This window comes from Entelurus aequoreus, linkage group LG04 (genome assembly GCF_033978785.1).
Source record: "Entelurus aequoreus isolate RoL-2023_Sb linkage group LG04, RoL_Eaeq_v1.1, whole genome shotgun sequence".
Lineage (NCBI taxonomy): Eukaryota > Metazoa > Chordata > Actinopteri > Syngnathiformes > Syngnathidae > Entelurus > Entelurus aequoreus.
The window spans coordinates 64364362-64392053 of record NC_084734.1 but is presented as its reverse complement, the minus strand read 5'-3'; the positions used below and the strand labels follow the sequence as shown (position 1 = coordinate 64392053).

The window sequence follows — 27692 nt, the reverse complement described above, 5'->3', positions numbered from 1 at the left end:
TTAATTACATTTGATACATATTTTGTATTATAAACAAATAGGAAGAATTAGTTTTAAAAAAATGTGTGCAAAGTAATTTTAACAAAATTATAAACAATACAATTCAAACGTCAGGAAAACATTTATGTGTAAACCTTACCATCTCAGCTGTGACCTAGATGTGAAATACATTCCGCCTTTCAAGACAGACACTACTATGAAAGCCACTGGGATTGAATGGGGAAATGTTCGATGGTATGCCTATCAGTGACTGAGCAGGAAGAGGGTAGTATTACGCTTGCGGTAAAAAAGCTTCCTGTCAGTCGTCATTTTACAAGCTCTTCTTTATGCAAAACGGGAACCCCATGAGTCGCATGTTTTATGGGGTCGTGTGACGCGTTTAGGGTGGGGCGGCCCTGGGTACATAATTTGATCATCACTCAAATAATAAAGAAAGAACACATCAATCATAAAACAAATATTTATTTAACATCTCTCTAGTCAATAAACGATGATATAAATTATTAAATACAAAGCTGCCCATATAAAACTATGAATTCATTGAACATTGGCACTGAAGCTCTTGATAACATAGACCAGGGGTGCCAAAGTGAAAATGTGCCCACCAGAGATTTTTAAGTGTACAGCATCACCATGAATGAGTTTAGCCCTATACTTCCATATATATAAGGTAGTGGAGATGTTGAGAAGTAGGTAGTTTCTTTGCAGACATGTCATCAATGATTGTGTGATCTTAAAACAGGTCAGTACAATTATGTAAAATATTTGAGAGGCCACACTTTGGCGGGCTAAACGAAACAACCCAGCAACCCAAATTTGGCCCATTGGATCCAATTGGGTACCGGTGACATAGACAATACCAAATAAAGTAGTAACATCAGTCACATTCATATGTCACATCTTCAACAGGAATCAAACGAAGAGTGAAGTCGGAAAACTTCTGCATCATTCAACGGACCGTCTCCTGCGTTGTTAATGGCTCCCTCCTCAATGGGCGCTCTAAACACTTAAGAGTTTCTGAAGTACCTGGTCGCATCCAGGGATCAGTTGAGAATGATTCTACTGAACTTTGACGATTGTGAGTGAGGGGGCAAAACGGGGGAGGTAAAGAGTCATCATCAGACAGATATACAGTTCCTGCAGAATGGGATAGAGAGATCATTTTAATCACATGAAGCTTTTATTGCACAGAAATTAATTAGTCAAGCTGTACCGGCTGTATTTCCACGACAAATGGGGTCTTTCAAATCGAATATCCTGTCCTGGTCCTTTTCTTCAATGCTGGACTCCGCTACTCTCTGCTTCCGGCTACTTATGTGGAATGGGTTGTCATAGGAGGACTCTTCTTCCTGAACCATTCAGAAGACATTATACAAAAGTCCCATGTAAACTGATATGTAATGTGTAACTCACAAAGAAACATTTAGACTAATGACATTACCAAAGTACAGTTGTACTTCAGTTTTTGTAAATTTTAGTTTTTGACAAAAAAGTTGCCCTAGTTTTCGTATACCAGACATTGCACAAACAATTTAAGATTATTTGCTCATGTATCATTTAATGGAATCGAGTGCCAAAACAAAGAATTTCATGCATCGATGACGCAATCTTTTAGAAGAATGGTTCGTGGTTCCTTTACAGTTGGGAAACGATGGACAGATCCGTCCAGGGAATCCTTTGATGATCTTTATTATGTGTGTGGGGTTTATTTGTTCATAGAACGCACATAGAACGATGAACAATCGTTGTCGAAACAAGTTCTATCAAGCACTGTGCTGCCTGAGCTGTCCATGCACTGTTCATGTGATAAGGTGTTCAAGAATACTGTGTTAAAAGTATTTTTTTATGGAATACTGCAGAATTGAGCTGCAAACTATGTGGCCAAAGAAAGTTTGATAAAGAAGATGAGAAACACTACTAAGAAAGAACTAGTAGCAGAGTACAAAGGTGGCCTTAGTGTGGCCCCCCCCTCTCCGCTCATCACTTTGGTCTTTACTACAAAGAGTCTTCAATAAAAAGGTAAAAATTATGTCAAAAGTTCAATTATCCATTTTGTTTGTCTTTTATATGTATTATGACATTTTTTTCTGCATAAAACTAGTGTATTCATTTTCTATAAAATGTGTTAATATTTTTGGGCGTCTGGAATGGATTAATTTTATTTACATTATTTCTTATGGGAATAAATGCCCTGGTTTTGGTACAATTTGGTATTTGTGAGACCTTTTGGATTACAATTGAAAACCCACGTAACACTATACTAATATGTAAGCATTTTGTACAACTGAGCACCTGTGGGTATGGGCACCGTCTGGTCAGTCTCCTCCTTTCCCGAGCTGAGGGTTGGTGTGTCATGTTAACATCTGGGGAGCTTGGTACTGGAAAATCTTCTCCCAAAGTGGCTGAACACACACAAATAATCAGCCACTCATTGACAATACTATCAATCAAACACTATACTACCACGATCAATGTGCACTATCCTTTAGGTTACAGACAATATTCAAATGACAAAATACTAGTTTAGGTTAATATTTGGGCTTTAATATGGAACAGGTGCAACAACAAAAAAGATTGCACATTGCGTAATGATAACGGTAAACACGTGTGACTTTAACATGATCAGTTCTATCACAGCACTCTTACCGAGGAAGGCACTCTCTGACTCCAGCAGAGATCCTCGTGGAAGTCGGCCCATCTCACTTCCCTTCAACACAGACAAGTCCTTTCACACGGCACTCTTCAGAGTTCTCAGTAAGGTAATTTGGGAAACTTTCTTGATAACAAAGCAACCAACATTTCTTTTAACTCACCAGATAGTGGTTTTGATCTGGAGGCGATATGTCCAAACAATCTGCAACACAAGATATTTGACTGCGTCGTAAAAAGTATCAATTGCTAATTCATTACTTTTACACACGGCACTGAAGCATTGGCTGACATCTTTTGCTTAGCAGACTATTGAGAGTTTCTTTGAGGAGGTACTTTTATGATAACAGGAAAAGCAGCATGTTTGTTAGTACATTTGTTCGTTTTTTGTCAGTCGTTTACTTTATTAGTCCGCGAGGGGAAATTCAGATTTTCAACACAAACCCATTCAAGAGCAAACACACATTACAGGGAGACAGAACAGGAACGCTGACGGGTCAGCCAACTTTCGGCGGCCCTTAGAAGGGTGGGCAAAAGGTAAACGCTGGGGGTAGGGCTGTGTTGGATGAGTAAAAAAAAGGTTCGGTCTGAGACTGGGCTCCTGGGGAGGAGGTCCAGACTGAGGCCAAGAAAAAAAAAACTCAAATAGCCATAAGCACACATAAACATGTTACATAAAATCCAGAAAACTTGCAACAGAGGGGAGGGAGTGGGGGCTACAAGACAGTACTAATATTAACATTTACTAAATAAATTGTTTAAGTGTTTTTTTTACCATCCTGGTGTGTTGACCTCTGACGCGGTTCCATGTCGTCCCACCTACTTCGACTGATTACGCCCCCTGTTTTCTCTCTTTGGACCTCAGTGGAGCTGAGCCTGGACTCACCATCTGAGTCACATACACAAACTAGTCACGTTACGTTATTTTAAACTTTTAGTAGAGTACAATTTACAGTTTAAGAGTTCATCACCGGAGTGATCGAGTTGAAGTAAGTCATGAATTTGCAGCAGAGTACTAGGTTGCAGTTTCCTGGAGTTGTGCCTTCGAACTGGAGCCTGGGGCCGCCGGCTGGCCATTTCAAACACATCCACTTGCTGGTGCGCTTGTCTGTGTAATTAAAGACAAGTTTAATTGTTTTTGTTAACAAATAGCAACAGTGGAACCCTTTTATGTCGACGACCCTCGAATTGGCTGACTGACATTGACGGTTGTCGACATAACCAAGATCGAAACTCAAACTAACCATTGCCGCACATTCACTTGTGATATTAGCATTTTTTTTTAAATGGTAGTCCTCTATTAGGGTTTAATTTTCCCAGGTTTTTACACATTGTTTATTTGTATTCTCCCATCCAGCCTGCGGTTACGCTCATCCCGCGTAAGTTGGGCAAAGTGTGCTTAAGTCGTGATTGAAAGTGAAATCATTACTAATTAGGTGGACTTTGCCAAGAAGCCTTTTTTCGGCTCTGTGAAAATCATGAAACATGGAGTTTTCCTAACACTTGTAAACGTCACACTTCAAATTTGAAATGTTGTATTAATCAAGGATGAGTTATATGTTGTATGTGTGTTGCCATGGTGATGTAGTGCGTGTATGCGCGCTACAACAGCGTCACTTTCCTGGCTGGATGTGAGCAATATTTCGTAGAAGAAACTTTGTTTCACTTGTTATTAAAACCACCCTAATGTTATTAGTGATGTCAAGAGTTGCGTTTAGTAAAACTGTTTGTGAAGGTGTGATGCGTCAGTATGAGCTTACACAGCTGTTTGTAAGTGTGTGTTCTCTGTGCGTGTGCTTGCAATTGGGGAGTGTGCAGCCTAAGCAGAGAAACCCAGACCTCCCTCTCCAGCCACCTCGTCCAGCTCCTACCGGGGCATCCCGAGGCGTTCCCAGGCCAGCTGCAAGACAGTCTCTTCACCGTGTCCTGGGTCTTTCCAGTATCATCCTATCGGTCGGACGTGCCCTAAACACCTCCCCAGAGAGGCGTCCGGGGGACATCCTGACCAGATGCCTGAATCGCCTCATCTGGCTCCTCTTGATGTAGAGGAGCAGTGGCTTTACTCTGGAATTCCTCCCGAACGATGAAGCTTCTCAGAACCAGAACCATGGACTGAAGAGGTTCTTATTCTCATCTGAGTTGCTTGACAGTCGGCTGCGAATCGATCCAGTGAGAGCTGAAGATCCTTGACATATGAAGCCAGAAGGACCACATCATCCGCAAAAAACAGAGATCTAATCTTGCAGCTACCAAACTGGATCCCCTAAATGCCCTGACAGAGCCTAAAAAGTCTGTCCATTAAAAGTTATGAACAGAATCTGTGACAAAAGGCAGCCCTGGCGGAGTCAAACCCTCACTGGAAACGGGTCCGACTTACTGCCAGCAATGCTGACCAAGCTGTGACACTGATCATACAGCGAGCGCACCGCCACAATCAGGCAGTCCATTACCCCATACTCTCTGAGCACTCCCCACATGACTTCCCGAGAGACACGGTTGAATGCCTTCTCCAAGTTTACAAATCACATGACAAACTCCCATGCACCCCAGAGGACCCTGCCAAGAGTATAGAGCTGGTCCACAGTTCCACAACCAGGAAGAAAACCACGATGCTCCTCCTGAATCCGAGGTTCGACTATCCGGCACAGACCCCAATGTCCATGCAATGCTGCAGAGTCTTGTCAACCAAGACACCCCCACAGCATCCAGAGCCTTAAGGAACTCTGGGCCGATCTCCTCCATCCCCTGGGCTCCAGATTCCCCAGGCACTGTTTCCTCATAGGAAGATGTGTGGGGGGGATAGAGGAGGTCTCTGAAGTATTCCCTCCACAACATCCCAAGTCGAGGTCAGCAGCACACCGTTCCCACTATACACGGTGGTGACAGTGCACTGCTTCCCTTTCCTGAGGCGGTGGATAGTGGCCCAGAATTGCTTCGAAGCCGCCTGGAAGTTGTTTAACACGGCTTCCCAGAACTCTCCCCCATGTCCAAGTTTTTTCCTCTGTGACCGCCAAATCCACACACCGCTTGCCTGTTGGTACAGGTTTGCTGCCTCTGGAGTAGATAGCCAGGAATCCTTTTTTCAGCTTGACGGCATCCCTCAACACTGGTGTGTATTTGTAATGTAGTAACAGGCACATTAATAATAATAATATTAATATTAATAAAATAATAGTAACAACATTAATAAAATTATTATTATTAATAAAACAATTTTTTTTTTTACATAGTTTGCTCTTTTTAAGCATACCGCAACGTATTAATTTCACGGACACATCACAATGTTCGGGTTACAACATTACTCATGGCAGACTTCATGACACAACGACTACTTTGAGACAAATGATGAACCAGAACCTTACATTTTTGAGCCTGAATATACGCACAGGCACAAATACACACGCAAATGCACACTCCACACAGAAACATCCAAACGGAAGATCAAAGATGCACACAGGGTAAAGTTAGACCTTATTGTCGGTATTAATGTCAAAAGATTTATGGTAGTTTACACTGGCTTGAACAAGAAATGCATTAATTAGATTAAAATACCGTTTTCTTCAAGTTTCTCTCCTTAATGCTGCCAGGTGTTAGCTCGTTTAGGTGCGCAAACAGCTGACGCGCTTCTGACAGGCGATTTAGATGTACGTTTGTTTGTTTTTTTCAAAATAAAGCAATGAGGAACGTTTTATGATATTTGAGCTTTTTTTCAAACTTATTATAGCCAACGGTATGTAAATAATAGACAATATACGGTATGTCCTTTCATACAATATATCACTTAAAATGGTTTTCATGTTAAAAAAAAAAAAAAAAAAAAAAAAAATATATATATATATATATATATATATATATATATATATATATATATATATATATATATATATATATATATATATATATATATATATATATATATATATATATTAGGGCTAGAACTAATCGATTAAAATCGATTATAAAAATAGTTGCCGATTAATTTAGTCATCGATTCGTTGGATCTATGCTATGCGCATGCGCAAAGGCTTTTAAAAAAATAAAAATAAAAAAAATAAAAATTATTTAAACCTTTATTTATAAACTGCAACATGTACAAACAGCTGAGAAACAATAATCAAAATAAGTATGATGCCAGTATGCTGTTTTTCTTCAATAAAATACTGGAAAGGATAGAAATGTAGTTTGTCTCTTTTATCCGATTATTAATCGATTAATCGAAGTAATAATCGACAGATTAATCGACTACCAAATTAATCGTTAGTTGCAGCCCTAATATATATATGTATATATATATATATATATATATATATATATATATATATATATATATATATATATATATATATATATATATATATATATATATATACACATATATATATTAAAGGTGTGGCGGCAGTTATCCTGCCGTGGCATTGCGCCACAATCGTTAACATGTAGGGGAAACCCTGCAGTAATACTGCAACATAACGCACCCATTTCCCCCCCCCCAAAATACCCCTACAGGTTTTACATTTTGGAGTGGGATTTGTTTAACACAGAAGGGTTGCTGACATAAGCGGGTTCCATTTGAACTCATGTCTCTAAATTAAAAAAACAATATGCTTCTATAAATAATAGGGCCTGGGCTAAGACTCCAAGTCAGGGTTGAGTCAGAAAAGGCATCTTGTGTAAAAACTAAGATAAGCATTAATGTAATTGCATGCTGTGGCAACCACTGAAAGGAAAACCCGAAAGTAAATCAGTGATTCCACAGTTTGTACAGTATTGTATGGTATCAACATTATATACTTAAAACACAGTAAAAAACAATTGTTTAGGTTATTTCAAATAAGTTTGTACATGTTCACAGCTGATCTAGTCAGTACCTTCGAGCAAAAAGGGAGTCCATTTCATCCCAATCTTCATATTGTAGATTGACTTCTGGCTCCATTCGTTTTAGCCTACGGTGAAGCTGCTGACGCAATGCTGACAATTTGCTGTACACCTCCCGTTGCTCAGCTGTAAACATACACCGTAAACACTGTTCAGTTCAGTCTGCTATGCATTGTCTTGTATGTCAATTCTTAGAAGCTGCAGAAGGTATTAAAATTAATTGCTTCCAACTCAAGTCAGACCACCACGTCTCAAAAAGGTAGAGAATGAGACAGGTGGCTCGATATGTAGATTTTGGAGCACTGCAGAAGAGACTGAGTAAAGGCACTAAACCCCTAAGTGCCTCCTGGCATGTCACTGAATGTGAATGTAAACAAACACCAAATGGAATTTCCCACTGAGGGGATACAATAAAGAGGATTGTTATGAATACTGTTCCAAACTTGTACCCTTGGGCAGCTGAAGATAACCATAACACAACTAAGGCAATTGATTGGAATATTTCCCCCCCAGAAAAATACAAGTTCATTGGAAGAACTTGATTGCTTTTTCTGAGTGCGCACACACCTGCAGATCGAAGTTCATTCCTACAAGCAGGTGGAGAATGGGGGATAGACACAGATTGTTCCTAAAAAGATTAAAAGCACAAGGGTTAAGGACACATTTCCAAACAGAAAGAGAAAAACTAAGAAATAAAATACAAGGTAGGAAACTGGTACAACACATGATCATTGCCTTGTGTGTTGTTAGACTCACAGAAAGCGGAGCAGTGGATTGTCGGCTCTCAATGGTGGGAGGCCTAGAGCTGCACTGCTGTTTCCTCTCCAAGGTGGACTTTGATGGGGGCAATTCCCTGTGAACCTAATTCCCCCCCAATAATTATATATAATATGATCATGTGCACACCTGCATAGAAGTAGTACAATCTTTTCAAAAGATCACAGCTTTAGTGATCAATACTAATGTTATTCCACTTAAAATTAGACACTCAATTCAAGCAGCAGTGGAGACTAGACAGTACGCACCATTTCTATTTGGGCTTCCCTCTCTTGTTCACACTGCTTCTCCTGTGCTGCTTTCTTCTTTTCGTCTGTCTTTTTACTTTCTGCTTCTTTCTTCTCCTCTGCCTTCTTACTTTCTATTTCCTTCCGTTTCTGTTCTGCCAGCAGATGTTGTTTCTCGACTCTGGCCTTAACCTGAGGCAGAATCCCTATTTCATTTGTTTGTTTTACTTTTATAAGAAAAACTTGTTTTTGGCCAATCACCTCCATCTCCTTTTGTTTCTTCTTCTCTTGTTCTTCTTCGTAGTCTCTCTGGATGCGAGCCATGTCCTCTGCCACCTTCTTATCTAACTTTTCTTCCTCCAGCCTGATCTGTTCCCTTTCCTCTGCCTGTTTACGCTGCTTCTCCTCTATCTGCAAACACATACAAGCTTTTAGGTCAACTGGACACTTTAATGAGCAATTTTGGGTGTACACTTTGAAAGCCTTCACCTGAATTTCTGTTTAAGCAGTTTCTATGGGATAGTCAAAATGCCTGCTACTACGTCCCACGACAACACCTTTAACCACTGGTACCACCTGACCAAGCATTAGCTTAAAGACAAAGACTTTTTACATTTGCCTTTATCTACAAGACTGGTCAATAAACTCTGTAATTTCAAGCTCTTGAGGCCAACACGGTTTGAGGTACCTGCAGTTTGAGTTCAGCTTTGTACTTCTCGTTGTCACGGAGCTGCTGCTGTGTGAACTGCTCCTGTGTGAGCTGGTTGTCAAACATATTGCCCACTACCAACTGGGGCGTTTGGACATGGGTGAAGCCTATAAAAAAAATAATAATTTAATAGGACTGAAATGTCTGCTCATAAAATTACAGTGTAAAACTTTATAGATGACAGAGATAGAGCATTCATTTAGGTTGTATCTGTGCAGCACAGTAACATGTAGTAATACTCTTGTTACCAATGTCAACAACTCTAGAGTCAGCGCTTTTTGTATGCTTTTGTGTGTATGTAAATTCTAGACATGATGAGCTGCCGACCTGTCCAGGGTGTACACTGCCTTCCGCCCGAATGCATATGGGATAGGCCCCAGCCCCAACATGTTATTAGTACAGATATTATTTGGTTATAGTTCATGTACAGTGTTTTCTAACCCACTCCTGTTACTTTCAATCCTGTTACTGAAATGAGTCATCTTTACCATAGAAATCTTGCACAAAAATATATTAACCTTAACTGAGATGGGCCAGTACACCTTTAGAGTAGTTTAATGTGTGTTATCAGATTTAGATTTAAGTTTATTTTTAGAGAGTTACAACAGGCAAATAGCAGCAATTTAGTGGTATGGCTCATTGAATGTTAGTGTAATTTCTTCATTTTAATGTATTCTCTTAAATGTTTACATATTTCAAACAAATTTAACTATATTCTTAACTTCTGTCACACAAATCGGTTTGACTGTAAGGCTGCAGTGTTTAAAGTAAAGTATATGATCAAAGTGTGTTACACACCAGGGAGCCGGTCACTAGTGTCAGTGCAACTGCTCTCTGGTACAGTACCAGAGACCCTGTTGTTGGCTGTCATCACAGCTGCTCTCCTTCGATCTGGGTGGCTCTTGGCCTCTTCATTCAGCTTGTGCATCTGGCTAAGGTCAGCTGGCCAGTAGTATCATAGTTGCATAAAAAGAGCATGTGGCAATCAAAGAAGGGTATTAAAACAAAATCTTGGGAGGATAACTGTGGGACACACCAATGAGATGTCCTGTACTGTCTCTGAGTGGGGCTCCGCCTCCACCTCGACCCCAAGGTTGATGTCTTCTCATGTCGTCCTTCAATTTTGCCTCGTAACGCTCCTGCTCCTCCCTCTCCACACGCTTTCGCTCCTGCTGCTCTTGAATCTGTAACACAACACTACTATAGTCACATGAAGATCGCTTTGTTCACCATACATTCATTTACTTGTTGCTCGTCGTTACAACTCCGTATAGTAGGTGGCAGTATGCATCGTTTCCCGCATCTTAACACACTTCATACGCACTCGGTCAGCCCAAGAATAAGACACAGCAGTAGGGATTTGTGTTACAACTTACATGTATATTTAACAAGTAATCTGTTTATTTGTGACGTTAAAAAAGGACAAAAAGAAACGACAGAAGACAGCTAATTTGTAGTTCCAAATTTATTTTTCTGTCTCTCGCAACATTATTCCTCTTTCCTACAGTGCTTATTACAATAAATGCCAATGCATCACAGACACTTGTGCAAAAAGGGCATGACATTATACCGGAGACGATGATGTGAAAATAAAAGCAACAACAGACCTTTGTAATGAGTACTTTTGGATTTACACTGAAAAATGGTCCAATTAAAAAATAAACGTTACAGACTAGTTGTCCCTTTAGTAGTATGCATAACATAAAAGTAACTAGAAAATATACTTCCAGCTTTTTATTGTTTTAATTCCTGAAAATGCAGTAATGTTGTGGCCAAATACTTTTGTCAATACACAGTTGAGTGTAACAATCTTGCAGGAAAAGTAGGCAAGGGGGAAACATTCTCAGATTGAATACGACAGCAACAATAAGCACTATTGGCAAGACAAGAAGAGGTGGAGGGACAGGAAGGGATTGGTGTGGCACGGGGGTATTCAATACAGTGGAGATCCAAGGATTGGAAAGGGTTCGCACTATTTGAGTCCCAAATTTTGCTATTTTACCTTGTTGAAAAGCCGGCTGTCCCCTTTCCTGGCATCGCCCTGCCAACATATCACAAACTAAGATGCAGTGAATGAATCCCACCCAACCTCTTGATTTTCAGGATAGTTTGTGCGTACTTCAGCATTTATATACAATCATTCCTGTGTATTGGCACTACAATAGAGGTCTGTCTGACCTGAATCGGATTGGGATGAAGAGGTGTTCATGAAATCAATTTACAAGTAGACAACTCAACAGTAATGCTTTGAATTGCTCAGAGACATTTTGATGACGTTCAGTCTGATGATATTCAATTATTTCATTTAACAACAAGGCCGTTGTGTTTTAGAAAGAGCCCCTGTGTAATTGTCATGGTAATTTAGATTCTTTGACGTTATCATGGTCTTAGAATTTGCTCAAACTAAATTGTTGCGGCACCTTAACTTCTAATAAAATTAATCAAGGGAGACTTCACAAGAGTTGCATGATTTCTACGTGATTACATAAATTCCACCTAGGGTCTGGTAATTAAAAAATCTACCACTCATAGGTGGTAAATCGGTCGATAAGAGATAAAAGAAAGGTGTATGCGGCCCTAAGTATTTCTGTCAATCTATAACCCTGCATAGGAGCTGTATACAACACTGACGGATTATTGATTTAGAGTGGAGTTTTGATTCAAACATCAGCCTTCTGTAGATGAATGCAAAATCTTATTTTAAATTTAATCCAGATGAAGTCAGGGTACATCCTGGATAAGCCGGGTCGATAATACATCATAGACTAAAAGAGACACAAGATGACTCCAACATACCTGTTTGTGTAGGCCCTCTAAGTAGTCCAAATTTGTTTTCTTGGTTGATCGGGAACTCTCTGGGGGAAAAAGCCCAGTAAGGGGGGCCGAAGTACCCGGCTCAGTCTTGGACCTGTCAGAAAAAGAAACACTGTACCACTACTAGGACCAATTTTTGCTTTTACTATTTTGTTTTATTGTGATAACAAATAAACTATTCAGTCCACTGAAACAATTTGAGTTATCTTGAGTTACGACCTATACGTTACTTAATCCCTTATCTGTGATTATGAATTTTATCAAATGTTTGTTGAAAGAGTAATAGGATCACAAAGTATAGTAATAACATACCTTTGCTTCTCATGCTATCTATGTTGAATAAAACAAAGAAGCTGTCATGTTGCACGTTAAAAGTCTAAATGTGGTTCGGACATTTCCTGCCAACCTCTTTTGGATCCACTGCATTTTAGTGAGCATTGTCTCAGCAGCACCATTGTATTTTTAAACTTAAGTGACACATATGATTTTGAGTTGCGCTGCTTCTTACTCGCTCCTCGTGATACAATAAAATACTTTATTGTTTGAATCAATTGTATGTCTCCAAATACTGAGGTAACGCTACAAATTACAATAGCACAATGTTGACAGAAGAAAAAGTATATTTACTGCTGTGGAGGCTGAGCAAGCCTGCTTCCACTGTGGGGCCTCATATCACCAAATTGACTGAGCACAGCGCCTCCTGGTGGTATGGTGGTATAAGGGGAAAGCCCAGCCTGGGCGGTTGTATTAACAGGCTTAGTATTGGACCTGTCAGGACAAGAAAAAGTACCACTGCTAAAAAAAGGCATTTTCTGCTTCTCCTATATTGTTTTATGCAATATTCAAAATTATCCAGTCTACTGAGCAATAATATAAATTATCTTGAGTTAGTGTTCTTATTCCGGTAATATTTAAAACTACAGCCGTCCCTCACTACATCACGCTTCAAATATTGTGGTCTCACTAAATTGCGGATTTATAGAAACTTTTTTTAAAAACCATAATGTGCATGTTTTGTTGTCTAAGTGTTAAATTAACTTGTATGTATTTATTTATTTTAGTTTCATATGTATCGCAGGGCAGTATTAGTCTTATTTTCTATTATCATGTTGTGGTGATTGATAAACATATTCACCAAGCGGGACTTTTGCTTCAACAAAATAACATGTGGCCAGTCCTGGCTATATCTTCACCGCTGCATTCTCATGTTGACCAACTTTGACTTATCTTCAATTCCTGCCTCATCAATAACAAATCTCTACATTGGTGAGACTTTGACGTTAATAATGTCAAAAGACCAGACGGGCCAGACTCGAAGCGCCATATTTGCTAAGAAGTCTGCTCTTAACAATCAGCAGTCTGGGCAATGCGAAGTGGAGATGAACTCATTATCATCTTCGACATCAATATCACAGCTTTGACGTGATCGATGCGGAATGACAACGCAGGACACGCATTGCTAACAAGACAGAATGCCAACATCACAGCTAATGACGTGTAGCTGCGACTGTTTACGCCCGTGGTTTCAGCACATGGTAGCTTAGTTATAACTTAAAGGAATTACCGAGGATGTTATAAGTATTTGATGCTTGGAGGATCCTCCGTGTTATTGGTGCATAATGTAATTGACAGTAGAACACTCAATGCTATGAATGTAATGACTATTTAGGTGTTATGTTAAAACACTTATTTATAAATATGTTAACCATTTGATTTTATTTACTAATAATAATCCTACGTCACATAAATTAGTTTACTGAAAACATGTCCGGTACTAATTAACCATGATACATGAGGGACGACTGTATCCAGTCTACAGCCCTTTGAGACACTTGTGATTTAGGGCTATATAAATAAACATTGATTGATTGATTTCAATTCTTATGAGTTACTACTATTCTTGTCACTTATCTGTGATTTTACTCTTGTCAAAAGTTTGTTTAAAGAGTAATAATTGGATTTCACCAAGTAGTAATTACCAAGATATCCCTTTGCTTCTTATGCTACCTAAGTAGAGTAAAACAAATAAGCAAGAATATTTACTGTGGTGGGAGCTCAGGAAGCCTGTTTCCACTATGGGGTCTCCCATCACCCAAATGACTGGGCACAGCTCCTCCTGGTGGTATGTTGTAGTAAACCATGGGAAGACCCATAGCAGGGTAAGGCAAATGACCATCTAGGCAGAGATGGAACATTAAAATAGTTAAATAACAAGCTTCAATGTGGATGAAGAGAACGAAAGAGATCAGAGCTTACAGTAGGCAATGTTTGGGTCAACCATGTTTCTATAGTAGTGATGAGGCTCGCCATAGTTGCCTCGGGAGGGGTCCATGACATTAAGAGGAGGGTGAGGAAGCACCCAGGGAATTCTGTAGAGTGAAACAGAATAATACAAATACAAAAATACTAATTATTTCTTGACTTTACTAAGCCATTAGATACACAGTGAAATGTCATTCAAACTTAAAAGAAGTCACAGTCTTAGAACACGAGTTCTCCTAATTTCAACCCTTCTGATTGTTAAAATTATAACCAACGTTTAATACTAAAAGAGTTGATGGCAGATGATTTTTCAGTCACCAAAGTATACCTTGGAGTATCCATAGCTCTTTGGAAGAAGGTAGCAGGCTGGCTATTAGAAGACATTCCACCTTCCACCAGGTCCATGGTGGAGCTGCCCTCCATCACTGGAGACTGAAAAGCCAAACGGGGTTGATCGGGTGGAGGCGTCAGCCTGCCACCACTGCCAGTTTTGTCTTTATTAGATAAACATCTGGATGAAGATTCTCTCTCTCCCAACGCTGAAGGCTGCAGGAAGTTAAGGTCCCTTCTCTTGTTCAGTCCAAACTGCTCAACTTGGTGCTAATGTGTGGATGGACAGATAAACATCAAACTAAAGTGCTTTGTGTAGCATCACACAATAATCAATGAATTAAAAAAATATAGGACAGACACTTTACAGAAATGTGTGGAAATATTATATTTTTCGATCAAATGCAGTGTACTCGCCCCCCATTATACCATTCATCCGATAGTTTTGCTCTATTGCGTTGCAAAATGACAGTTTACAAGTGAGGAAGACACCTACCAGCACAAAAATAGTCACTCGCATTAGCATTCAATTCAGTTGCACACCTGAAACTTTTTTCATTACAAGACTAATTGACTAACAGGGGCGACTCCTTCGTAACAACTGTTGTGCTGGCAGAGTACTCCCTTTATTGTATCATAACTAGTGTACAAGTCATTTTGCACTAGAATAGAGCAAAACCATCCACGTCTGGGCATGTCACTGCAATTCACTCTATGTCTGAACCAGGCCTCAATCGCTCGATAGCAGCTAGTCCAAAATGCTGCTCCTTGCCTTTTAACTGGCACAGACAAACATGAGCACATTACCCCCATTTTAGCATCCCTTCACTGGCTCCCAGTTCATTTTAGAATTCATTTGAAAATATTATTGTTAGTTTTTAAATTTCTTAACCGATTAGCGCCACAATATATGTCAGACCTTTTAAAAATGTACACCCCAACAAAGTCTCTAAGGTCAACTGATCAGTTTCTTATTGTCGTCCCAAAAATCAGTTTAAAATCCAGAGAGGATTGTGCATTTTCTGCTGTGGCTCTGAAACTTTGGAACATATGATATCCCTTTTGCTATACGGACGGCTCCCTTTTGAATTTTTTAAATGACATCTTAAAACATATTTTTACTCCTTGGCTTTTAAACCAGCATGAGGGTTGTGTGATTTTAGTCTATTAAAAAAAAAAGATTTTATATATTTACTCTCTTTACAATTAAATGTTTTAGACAAGTAACTTTCCTTACTTTTATCCTGCTTTTAAATATATGTTTTAACACCTGTGCAGCACTTTGTGTAACTTGTATTGTTTTTTGAAATGTGCGATATAAATAAAGTGGATTGAATTAGATTTTAGAGAATAAATAAACTATATCCTGCACCATGCCCTCAGACTACAACTGTCTGGGGCTGAGGTTGTCCACCTCCACGTGGTGAGCCTAGGAAACCAGTGCAAACTAGGCCAACAACAACACAAAACCACTAATCAGAGGTACCATGGTGTCATCCGCTATGGTGTGGCAAACTTTCAGGCTTCAGTCTGATTTTTAAATATCTGTACCCCAGGCAGGCTTCAGCTCTACACCCTTTTAAGCCACTGTTTAAGGAATGAGAATAACAACGTAGCTTTTGTGTCCATGTAACCGCCATTTTATTGCGTGTGGTGGATGGATCTGTAGCTACACGCATTTTGGTAGCTAAGACTTAAACTACTCAAGTCGAGTTCTGAAGCTTATTCTGAGCAATATTGCCGTGGCAATAGTCCTGATTCAACATTTTCAACAACTACAGCTGTCCAATCCAGGTCTGTATGCATTAACTGAGAAAGCCTGCTCAAATGAGTGGCAAAATGTCTAAGACAAAAAAGAAACAGTCCAGCTGCGATGGATTTAATGCCTTAAGAACTGTGCTGAGTTTAACATTTTTTTATACGTATTACATTGTTACTGTATTTACTATACTGTACATATACAGTGCATTTACATTTTTGTAAGGCTTTCTTTAGCTTAAATACTATTTGTAGGATTTGGTTTCCATCAATATGTTGCAGTTTTTTTGTCACCAACTTGGTTATTGTACGAGATAACGCTATGCATAACAAACAAGTTTCTCTGCATGTGTGTTAGAATCCCAGAAAGAAAGAATCCCACGCATTGGTGACTCAGCCTTGTTGTATTATTAATGCATAGCGTAAGTCCCACTGTGTTCATAACACGTCTTTATTACTGCGCCAGTTCTCTAACCCTCCACCCGGAAGTCTATGATGAATCTGTCTATGATGAATATATGATATCATCACTGGTGGATTCTGTAGTTCTTAAGTTACACAGTTAATGCAGTACTACCACAAGTCTCTTTTTTTATGGCGTACGGCTACACAATAAGACACCATGGGGCCAAACAAAGATGCATATACAAGCACTTTGATATTCAAGAAAGAACTCATAAAGTACAAAAAAGTACGGTGGCGTCCGCTTCACTCTTCCTTCCTCCCTTTGCGCTCACTTGCCAACAGTCTTCAGTTAAAAGTGATGTTGGAAATACATAATTTATATGTATTTCACGTTGTTTTCTTCATGTATGCCACTATAATTAGTCTCTGTAAAATGTTTTATGTTAATATTTGTGTGTCTGAAACAGATTATTGGATATACATAATTTCTTAAGGAATAAATTGCTTAGGTTTTTATATGATTCGCTTTTTATCAGCGCTTTTGGAAAGGATTGAATCCGAACAAAAAACGGAGGTACCACACTGTATTATTAAAACATTTATTTATTTTTTTCATGTGTGTTAAGAGTTTGTAAAGGGGTTACGTATAAAGGCTATCATATTAAATAAAGGTTATCATAACTAAACACTATTCAAATTGAAAGTTTTCCTGAAATGCAAGCCCTACGATGGCACAGAGCACACTGTATTCACATGCTACTGCCTTGAAAACTAATTGCCAATGTTTTGCATCAAATTCTGACCTGATTCTCTGGATCGTTTGCCCTCGTTACAGCAACTCTTAGCTCCAATTTTTTCTCTCTGTAACAGAGTGAAAACATACAGTTTCAAAATAGTTATATAGTCACTTATCAATCTACATTTTCCATTTACTGATGAATTTCCAACCCATTAAGATTCTCAGACAAAAAGATGGTCTCTCCCAATAACAAAATCCCAAGTAATCCACTTGTTTATGCAGTGCAGTGTAGTACTAAGTCCAATGACCAATACCGGTACATTGGAGAGACCACACAACCCTTACACCACTACATGGCAAAACATTGGAGGATAGTCCTCTCAACCAGAGAGTCATGGGTTAAATTGCATTTTCTTTTTTAAAAAGGACATTCCTTTTAGGACAACTATGTCTGAATCTTGGATGGGGAGTACTGTTGGTCTGAAAAAGGTGTAAAAGAGGCCATCTATGTCAGGGATATTCAAGTTTAGTTTTGAGGGCCACATTTGCCGAAAGCTACGGACTGGGGCCGGACTTCTCCCTTCACTATTAATCTTATTTTGTACATTCCGAAGAAGCAGCATTCTCTACAGAAGACAGTTGATTTTGTTCTATTTATTTTGTCAAGAGTTATGTGAGCGGTCTGTGTTTTTAAGGACCTTCTGCAAAAAAAGCTAGTCAAAGATCATCTCGATGAGAGCACCATCGTGTTTTTAAGAATCTTTCAGAATTTTTTTTAACTGAACTCATGGGCCACTAGTTGAATAATCTAAATGATTCTAAGGAGAGGACCTAAAATGTAACCTTGAGGAACACTACAAGTATAACTGAAGAAGATGAACAAATTACTGCATCTGAAGTAAACAAGCTGCAGCAACACCTTAGTTAAATAAATCACTTTATTAAAAAAAGTGTTACTGCAAAAAAGGAGAGAACCTAAAGGAGTGCCTTTAGGAACGCCTCATTTATGTAAATCACAAGTGTGTTTACAGTGGTTCAAGATCCCCTATACAACAGGAGTACTTGTGTTTTTAAGAATTTGCTTCAAAAACATTTGTATTCCAAGTTTTGAATCTAACTCAGGGCCGGTGTGGTCCTGATTTGGGCCTGAGGCCGCCAATTGACAAGCCCTGATTTACGTCACAACTAGAGAAGCCTTCGCAGAAGAGGTGGTTTGCATCACCAGCTGTCACCTGCAAACAACCATGTCATCTTTCACCCAAAGATTGTTTCGTCACACGGGTGGAGTGACCTCTAACGAGTAAACGACTTTGAAAGTCTTTACAATGATTTGGGTAAATTTGTGAAGCAGCTGTATGTTACTGAGTTTCAGAATACATCTCACAACAATAAAAGCCCCAAACATTCAATAAATAAAGATGAATAAAGGCTTGCCTCATCTTGTTTCTTTTCTGCTCGGCTATCTGTTCTTGCAGCTCCTGCCTGTAGCGGTCCTTCTTCTTCTGCACGGCTTCAGCTGTATCAATGGCTCCTAAACATTGTTTGTTTATAATTACTTACTGTGGATCCCAAGGTGTATAATTGTGTTGTGCGATTTGAAAAAAGCATATTACCGATTAGAAGGCCGGTAGCAAATTCAGCGTCATCAGTTTTCTTCAGGGCGTTTGATCTCCGGCCTTGTCTGGCAAAACCCGAAGGCATCTCTTCATTCTCCCTAGAAATAGCAACGAAAGAGCAAACCAAACCTTGCAAATGTCTAACATTTTAAAAGAAAATATATTCATTCCAGCTACCTTCTATCATTCCTTGTAGATTGGGTCTTCTCATAACTGGCATCCGAACCTTGTTGCCTCCTACTCCTGGAGCCTGTTAGCTTCACCTTAAAATGCCGATCCTCCTCTGATTCTAGGTCAATGGGCTCATAATGCTTGTCTTTGTGTCTGGGAGGTTCCAAGGATGGCTCTTCAGGAAAGGAGGGGATCGTGACCTCAGAAGGGGAAGGAGGCCTATAAGAGTCCCTTCTGGCTTCTGTCAAAGCGGCTGCATCCCTCCATGAAGGTGTTTGCTGTTTGAGAACATCGCTTGTCTTCTTTTCAAGCAGCTTTTGCTGGGATGTAGGAAGTAATGTATGACAGACTATCCTTTGGAAACATGGGTACACACTTGGAAACAACCACTGTAACATATTTACCCGTACATGTAGTTCTTTCTTGCCCGTATACAGTGGATCCCTATCTATTCACCATTCGCAGCCCCACATATACATGGATTTCTTATCAAGCTAATTATTTTTTTAGCAGCCTGTAGGAAACTCTCATGCCTTTTCTATCTAAATCAGGCAGTTTTTCCCAGAAAACACATTTCATTTCCTAGTTAAGTGGGCTATAATTTATAAATACATAATAACCAAGTCTAAAAATACACAATGAAAATACTTTAGTTCCCTGCTTCAGGGATTCAGTTTTGGACCCGCCAGCGAATGGCAAAAAATCTGCAAGCAATTGACCGCTATAAAAATGTTTATTTGATCACACTGCTTGCTTACCCTCCTGCCATTGTTTACTGAACACAATCCAGGTGTAATCTTGAATATGTCTTAATAGGGCTACACGACTAGAGTTGCACAAAATATATGATTTAAGTCAATATATAAATTGGGTCGATGATAGAGATGTTAATGCCATCATTATATCTTGATTATGCATGTTGATGACGCATTCTAACTGTGTCCTGCAAATTTGACTGTGACAAGCCTTTTAATGTGATGTTAATCATTTATCATCACAATGTTCGAGTTTTGAAACTGTGATTTTAAAAAGGTATGCAGCAATAACTTTTGCATCATTGCTGGTAGAGTAAATACACTGTCAGTAAACGACCAGCTCCAAACTCCATAGAGAATATCCCCTCCACTGAGAGCTGTGTATGAGTGTGTGGTTATAATTGGACACGAGAGAGATGTCAGTGGATGCTATGATGACTTTAACATAAATATTAAGGGGAAATGGAATCTGCCAAGAATATCACAAATGTTGGAAATCATATTGGTTGATGCGCTTTGCAAGATTCTATCTCTCGTAAATGCTGTTATTTATTAATATTCCAATTGAAAATAAAAAATGTTCGCAGGCCGACTTAAGGGACACAGAGTAATGCAGGATTTAGGATAAGCGTACTTGTAATTTATCTGTCTATATGTGTGTGATACTGTATTAGTTACCACAATAGCTTACAAGAGGTGTTCATGTTTAACATCTACATAACAACAATGACACATAAAGTGTACTTCAGGGGGTTTAATAATATGACAGAATAATCTTTATTCTACGGCAAAATGTGAATTATGTCACCTGTGCCATGTAGCTTCTGTATTCCATACGACGCTCATGCTGAAGTCTCTTCTTCTTTTTATCGTACTCCACACCAAGGGGGAGACCCACACTGTAGATCTCTTCTGATAAAGCACAACAATCAGTATTTCAAGACATCTTTCCCCTTAACTACCACACCACAAAATACTAGAAATAATGACAATATAGGTACAGTACACCTGTAGGAATTTCATTAAGAGTGCATATGTGATCACAAACCTTTCTCTTGTATAGTCAACTTGGGGGGAATGTTCTCCTTGAGCGTGGACCGATAGCTTCTGTGAGGTTTTGCCTGTCAGATGACAATAAATATTCATTATCCAAATTTACATTAAAGCATATCCAATACGCATTATGTAGATTAAAATCATCATAGGTTCCCTTTAAACACCTGGGGCCTGATTTACTAAGATCCAAAAAGCATGTGCTAAACATCATGTGCAATCTATAAAATAACATGTAATATTGGTGGGCGTGTTGCGTGCGATTTACTATAATTGCACATGCTATTCATAAGTGGCACATTTATTTAAAGGAGGGTTTTTGCATGTACCACGCAGCTTATACCATGGAGACGTGGCGTTTTGCTATTGAACAAGCAGCAGACATGTAACACATTTTTATGGGCATTTTGGAAGCAGTTTAGCGAATCCACAATGAAACCCACATTTTTTGTGCACTGCTGATGCGCACATGGCAAAGGCTGAATTTACTACGCTCTAAATGCATACTTTAGGGATTATTTTTCACATAGAAGATATTCTATATATAGGCAGGTAAAGTTTGATATAACGCGGTTTTGACATGGACCCCAAATTTTCGCCCGTTTTTTCCCCCACGAGGGTCAACCGCGTTATTTTTCACCAAATTATCGACTATCAGCACTGAATCAACCCACTGGTAGATAGTGCTCGCCCCATTCTGTGACGTGGGAGCACAATCCACCATCCATGTCACGTCACGTGGGAGGCTATCCATCAAAAATCATCGTTATCGTCATCAGCACTCTGCGTTTGCCAGTAGTGACATAAAGCAGATGCGACAAATGTTTGTTTACTTTCAAGATGTTGTTCATGTTTGGCTTTGCCGGGCTCTTTTTTCTTTCGCCTGTCTACATCAAGAAGAAAACAGACATTTTTGTTGTTGTTTCTGAAGCGAATCATTGACGCCTTTGAAAAAAATGCATCTGTACTATTGCGACGAGAAAGAATTATGTAGTCTCAACACTCCAACAAGTTAAAGTACCAATGATAGTCACACACACACTAGGTGTGGTGAAATTTGTCCTCTGCATTTGACCCATCCCCTTGATCACCCCCTGGGAGGTGAGGGGAGCAGTGGGCAGCAGCGGTCCCGCGCCCGGGAATCATTTTGGTGATTTAACCCCCAATTCCAACCCTTGATGCTGAGTGCCAAGCAGGGAGGTAATGGGTCCCATTTTTATAGTCTTTGGTATGACTCGGCCGGGGTTTGAACTCAGAACCTACCGATCTCAGGGCGGACACTCTAACCACTAGGCCACTGAGTAGGTGTAGCAAGTAGGAAGCACAACACAAATGGGAACTCATAAACTTAAACCACTGTGCATCGGTAGGTCTGCAAACCCCCACTCTTTTCACCACATAACGCTGGATCATTTTTTTGGATTATTTTAGAAAAAAAAGGTAAAACTTAAAAAGTTCAATATAACGCACACTCAAGAATAATGTGATCGAGATTTTATGTACCCCAACGGCCGCGTTATATCGAACTTTGAGTGTATTCTAAATGAAAAATGAACAGCATTAAAAAACGGCAGCAGACACCTAAACGCTTCAATTGAATTTGTTTTAATCAGCCCCATAACTCACCCAGCATGCAGCAATAACATTATAAAAGGATGTTGCTGTATAGACGACATGTCTAATATTTTTACGTTTTGACAGATTATGCGAAAAGGGTGACACACACACACACACATTCTCTGTTCCCCGTCTGGCTGCAGCACCGATAATGCAGGTAAATGTGTCAGTTTGGACATACTTTTCAGAGGTGCTAAATAGTGCTCAAAACGGTGGGTGGTGAGCATTGACAAATCACATTGCATGTGCTCTATAGTATATTTGCATCTTCTAATCCCAGTACTGTGGGCGTTTCGCTAATTTTTATAGCGTTTGTGTTTAGAGCGTTGTAACGCCTTTAACCTAGTCGGCCACAATAGATGAGAGTTAGTTCAAATTCCGTGGTTTCAGAGGTGTACTGTGTTGCACAGTTTAGTCAGTAGCATACGCACCCTGATTTCCATGTAAGGAGCATCTTCCTCTAAACTTGCTCTATCTTGGGCCACTCTTGCCTTACGCTCCCTGATGAAGTTCTCCAGTTCATCGTCCAGTTCCATCATTTACTTGCCACCTGATCACACAAAAATAGCATAAAACATACATTCTTGAATAAGTAGAAAATAAACAAGAACTGCAAGGTGTGATTACTGTCCAACAAAGGTAACATCAAATATAAATTGCTCTATTACTAGTAAATTAATTGCTTAAATGAACCCATCAAGGAAGCCTGGCCGATATTGGAGAACATGTTATTTTGATTGACTATTGTCATGATTGTTTAACAAAATAAATATGCACAAAAGGAATATGACATTTCAAAAGAGCTCTGATATGTTTCATTTGGGTACATTTCCCGACCCCATATCTTGACCAAAATCACACATTTGTTTGCGGATGCCACTGGCATCAATACAGTCTGGTGGGAAAATTAACTCTTCGAAATGACTGCTAACCATCGCTAGCAAGTCGAGCCAGCCATCGCTAACCTTCCAACTTCAAAGCCTCTGTTTCACCAACAATATGTGTAGAAAAAGACCTCAGCGAAAGCAGAGGAGGACGAGGAGGAGAGTCAGAAATCAGTAGTCTCTGAGAAGTAACAATGATGTAAAACGACATGGGAGCCAAGATGAATGACATGGGAGCTACGCTGAACAGTATGAAATACTTCTTACAAAACACATTAAGGAAATGAGGAATGACTCTGCATTGATCCGTAAACAAATAAATGGGCTGTAAGGAAAGGTGGTTGGGCTAGAAGAGAACATGAATGTCTTGAAGATTCAAAATTATGAAATGATTACATTACATCACAAATGATTCATCAGATTCTGGATTTTGAACAGTCTGATTAAATGAAAAATATTAGGGGTGCACGATAATCATCAGACCATTAATTATCGGGCTGATATTAGGAATTATGACATCATACTAATAAATCTGACTATTTATTGGTTATATTATAACCTCAAAAAATTCTCCATTGAGGCAAGATATTACGCAGTAGGTGGTTTTTGCTTAACAAATCAAGCGCTCCTACCTCATAGGAGGTCCTAACTTCCCTTAAATTTACCAGACCTTACAGTATAAACAAACATGGCTTTGGCCGTGTGGGACTTGTTTACTCTTTCAAAAGTTTGTAAATGCCCTGCAAACAGTCAACAAAGAAATAAAAACCCCGGCTTTAAAACATCTTACCTCACTAGCTATCCCCGAAACGCTGCCAGCATCCCTACCCCGAAAACCCATGAAGACCCCTGTGCCGGCAAAGAAGCTTCCCAAAGCCAGCCACAAAGAGAAGCCGTTGGCCATTCCCATCACCACTACGTCCGAAAAGTGCTAAAAGCCGGCCAGAGACAATCCCAGGGCCAAAGAGATCTGCATTTTCCTCATGGAAATGAAATGATGGCGCTGGCAAACAGAGCTAGCCTTGGCATTACCCACGCCAGCAGGGCGACTCGCCCACTCAGGTCGGCATGGAGTGGGGAGAAGCGCAGCCGCTCTCCCCTTTATTTAAATTCCACAGCTAACGCCCTATGCATACGTCCAAGCAGGCTAAATTGTCAATCATGGACATGTCAGAAAAGCACCCAGACACACTGGATTCGTTCCCCCAGCAGCAAGATGCCAATGAGAGCATCCCAGGCTTAAAACAACACAGTCCAATAAGTGATGTACTTGACAGCTGCGATATCAGAGATCCCGCCCCCTATCATCGCAAAAACACTGGATCCGGCTAGCCAGTGGACCACTTGGAGCTATGGTTTGTGCTAGCAGAATCCGTAGGTCGGTTGGTCGGTATTGTCGACGAAACTTTGTTTTCAGCACAAACCTGTTCAAGATTAGACAAACAAACAGTGTACAGGGTTACAGAACAGGCACGCTGATTGGTCGCCACAAGGCGCCCCGTAAAAGATGGGAAAAAGGCCAACGCTGGGGAAGGATGAGTAAAAAAATACAATCTAGACTGGAGTGGGAAAAAAACTCCATAGCAAAGCACATATACATATTACAACATACATCTCGAAATATCTAGCAAGAGGGGAGGGAGTCGGGACTACGGTGGCAGGCTGCAGCTCTTCAGGCGCTGCCTGCCACCGTAGTCCCGACTCTGCGTCAAGGGCATTGGATGGGGGTGGGGTATGTGTGTGTGTGGCGTATATTTTTTGTGGTGCATGTGTGTGTGTAAGCCTGCTGCGTGTTTCTGTTCCGCGGCCTTGGTGTCGTGCAGTCGCTCATCAGTCCAAAGTCAACAACAGGTGTGTGTCCATGAGAGACAAGAAGGGAGTTTTTTGTGTCTTCGCCACACTCCTGCACACACTAACAGATGGAAATCAGTAACCTGACTCTCGCCAGACCCTTGTAGTTCGCTGAGCTACACACAAGGATCTGGGCTCGAAGGCATTGCAAACTCCTTCAAGATAGCAAAAAATAATGAACCAATCAGGATCGCCGGGCGGGATTTCATAGATGTGACGTAGCGCCGAAGCGACTGTTTGATTCAAACAACAATGGCGGCACGCAGCCATCGCTGCATCGTGTGCTGACATTGATTCTGCTGTTGCAACTGTTTTGTCGAATATTAATTATTTAAAAGATGAAGAGAGAACGGTTTTGAAGGCATTTATTGGTGGCAAGGATGTTTTGGCTCTTCTACCGACCGGGTTTGGATTTCCCAGCGTCACGGGTTGATTTTGATGTGAGTGGTTGAAGTAGCACGTCATTCAAGATAACGGACAAGTGGTTTATCCGATCACATACAATGATTTTTTTAACAAGGTCCCGCCTTCTGAAATACATCTCCTATTGAGAACTCCCAGATCCTTGTGTGGAGCTGAGAGAACTACAAGGATCTGGCGAGAGTCAGGTTAGGAAATCAGGGCATAAGAGTAAATCCATCCATCCATCCATCTTCTTCCGCTTATCCGAGGTCGGGTCACAGGGGCAGCAGCCTAAGCAGGGAAGCCCAGACTTCCCTCTCCCCAGCCACTTCGTCCAGCTCTTCCCGGGGGATCCTGCGGCGTTTCCAGGCCAGCCGGGAGACATGGTCTTCCCAACGTGTCCTGGGTCTTCCCCGTGGCCTCCTACCGGTTGGACGTGCCCTAAACACCTCCCTAGGGAGACGTTCAGGTGGCATCCTGACCAGATGCCCAAACCACCTCATCTGGCTCCTCTCAATGAGGAGGAGCAGCGGCTTTACTTTGAGCTCCTCCCGGATGGCAGAGCTTCTCACCCTATCTCTACGGGAGAGCCCCGTCACCCGGCGGAGGAAACTCATTTCGGCCGCTTGTACCCGTGATCTTGTCCTTTTGGTCATAACCCAAAGCTCATGACCATAGGTGAGGATGGGAACGTAGATCGACCGGTAAATTGAGAGCTTTGCCTTCCGGCTCAGCTCCTTCTTCACCACAACGAATCACTACTGATTTATGAATGTGATGTTAGCTCTACCTCAATAGTGATGTCATATTTTGGTTAGAACAAACCTAGTTTTCATATCCACCATTTATTGAGTCTTTCTTAGGCCAAGGAGAGTACAGAGTTCAGTCAAATATACATTTAAAAAATAATAAACACATTATCGGTTATTGGTACAGGTTCTGCAATATGCATCGAGCATCCCTAAAGAATGTAATTGTGACTTGGCTCCAGATTACACACAGGCGTTATGCCAGAGCAGAACAAGGTGCTGCTGCGGCTTCATTAGAGCGGCAGGTGGTCAACTTTCTGCAATCAAAGGTTGGTGGATGGTGACGTCATGAACATCAAAACATGCATTCCCATATCAGGCAGAAACAACACCAACAACACCATGCCAAAACAAACCAAGTGTGCTTGTTGAAGCAGAAAGTCAAGCCGCTAAAGTCTACAATCAGTAATAACTTGACAATAGCAAAGTAGATTATGCCAAATTCAACAATGTTACACAATATATTACATTAATTGACCATCACCAAAAACCTACAACTTCATCTATATTCAGGGCGTAATTATGAAGTGTGCAATTGAGTAAAAACAGCTGAATCGAGCGTTGCTAATAGTGTTACTGTCTCTTTAATTTCCGTTGTTAGGCAACCACAATGTCCCCATAAGTGTCAAATGACGCGAATGTGCTTTAGGAATAATATCTAAACTACACTTATGGTTGTGCTAATAATGACATATGGGGGATACCATAGAGTAGTTTACAGCATGTTTAGCTAGCTTGTTTTTGCTTGAAGAAAAGCGTCCAAACGAATACTAAAACAAAGGTAGCCACATAATTTGACATACAATAACACGTCCGGATGTCAACATATTTATCTGTAAAACATATGACTGATATTTTATTTAACATTACTTACAAGAAGAAAGTCTGCTCCCTCCCAAACGTATCAGTGGCGCCTCATCTGCTTATTTCCTTTGACTATAATGTTAACGGGGATGTTCCGGTGTAAAAATGTCAAAATAAAAGCCCAC

General features: G+C 40.2%; 1 protein-coding gene across 5 annotated transcripts; it reads right to left on the bottom strand.

Annotated features, from left to right (window-relative positions):
- Positions 1 to 446: 446 nt before the first annotated feature.
- Positions 447 to 27692, bottom strand: LOC133648928 (centrosome and spindle pole-associated protein 1-like). 5 transcript variants are annotated; one of them, XM_062045475.1, is made up of 29 exons: positions 27578 to 27692; positions 23189 to 23307; positions 21136 to 21208; positions 20896 to 20999; positions 19339 to 19652; positions 19159 to 19259; positions 18980 to 19076; positions 17610 to 17667; positions 14642 to 14913; positions 14308 to 14420; positions 14095 to 14227; positions 12679 to 12819; positions 12034 to 12145; positions 11240 to 11278; positions 10274 to 10421; positions 10036 to 10179; positions 9217 to 9344; positions 8790 to 8939; positions 8550 to 8720; positions 8281 to 8385; positions 8092 to 8152; positions 7518 to 7650; positions 3603 to 3757; positions 3425 to 3538; positions 2814 to 2854; positions 2647 to 2707; positions 2293 to 2402; positions 1214 to 1349; positions 447 to 1137 (listed from the first exon to the last, which is right to left on the bottom strand). In XM_062045475.1, the coding sequence occupies exons 2-29, from the start codon at positions 23294 to 23296 to the stop codon at positions 950 to 952; spliced, it is 3510 nt and encodes a 1169-aa protein (XP_061901459.1). In that variant the 5' UTR covers positions 23297 to 23307; positions 27578 to 27692; the 3' UTR covers positions 447 to 949. The 5 variants fall into 5 exon arrangements, with proteins under 5 accessions (XP_061901459.1, XP_061901461.1, XP_061901460.1 ...); XM_062045477.1 differs by having other exon boundaries at positions 3621 to 3757; XM_062045476.1 differs by having other exon boundaries at positions 20896 to 20996.

Excerpts from the sequence above, each read along its gene's own strand:
- LOC133648928 (XM_062045475.1), bottom strand. The coding sequence starts at position 23,296 with ATGATGGAACTGGACGATGAACTGGAGAACTTCATCAGGGAGCGTAAG. Across the intron at positions 12,146-12,678 it reads CTTGCTCAGCCTCCACAGCA|GTCCAAGACTGAGCCGGGTA; the intron begins GTAAATATACTT and ends TTTTTCTGACAG. Across the intron at positions 8,721-8,789 it reads AGAAACAAAAGGAGATGGAG|GTTAAGGCCAGAGTCGAGAA; the intron begins GTGATTGGCCAA and ends ATTCTGCCTCAG.